A 646-nucleotide genomic window follows, 5' to 3' on the forward strand; every position below is an offset into this window, starting at 1 on the left:
AGCAGGACACCACAATGAGTATGAGGGCATCCCGATGACCGAGGAGTATGACTACGTCCACCTAAAGGTGAGCTCTCCTCCAGCCAGCCCCACCCGAAATGTCCCTTGGAGAACCAGGGGGTGGATCAAGGAGGCCTGGGCCCCAGATGAAGACCCTCCTTCTCGTCCTTCCTTCCCCTCCACTGGCCCTGCACCCTCTGGCCTGGGACCCAAGCACTTGGCCACACCACTTGTACCAGTGCACATTCCTCCCCCTAAACCCAGGCTGGAGTTCCTGAGCCCTCGGACTTGCCACCAGAGCTCTCCCAGACCTGGAGTCCAGGGACTGCAACCTCTGATGGCAGGAGAGACCTCAGGAACGGAGAGGGTGTGGGGAGGGCCAGGAAGACCAGGGAGGCCACCCTACTCTGTTCCCCCACCCCTGCACTGAGATACTGACCCCTTCCTGCAGGGCATGGATAAAGCTCAGGGATCTAGGCCCCTGGATAAGGCCTTCCCAGGGGATCCTGAACTGCAGGAGAGGGGCCCACTGGAGCAGCAGGTAACGCAAGGGGTGATGCTAGAAAAGGGGTGGGGCTGGGGAAAGAGGAGCAACTGAACCATTGAGAGAACTAGATTAGGATGGGGTGAAAGTTCAGTGAAATGG

General features: G+C 59.3%; 1 protein-coding gene across 1 annotated transcript in view; it reads left to right on the forward strand.

Annotated features, from left to right (window-relative positions):
• Positions 1-646, forward strand: part of EFS (embryonal Fyn-associated substrate) — a 7,078-nt gene that overhangs the window by 4,913 nt on the left and 1,519 nt on the right. Inside the window, 2 exon segments of the mRNA XM_006913585.3 lie at positions 1-67; positions 452-541. The exon segment at positions 1-67 is cut by the window's left edge and continues 26 nt beyond it. Coding sequence (XP_006913647.1) covers positions 1-67; positions 452-541 — 157 coding nt within the window.

Source organism: Pteropus alecto, unplaced genomic scaffold, assembly GCF_000325575.1.
Source record: "Pteropus alecto unplaced genomic scaffold, ASM32557v1 scaffold335, whole genome shotgun sequence".
In the NCBI taxonomy this organism is placed as follows: domain Eukaryota; kingdom Metazoa; phylum Chordata; class Mammalia; order Chiroptera; family Pteropodidae; genus Pteropus; species Pteropus alecto.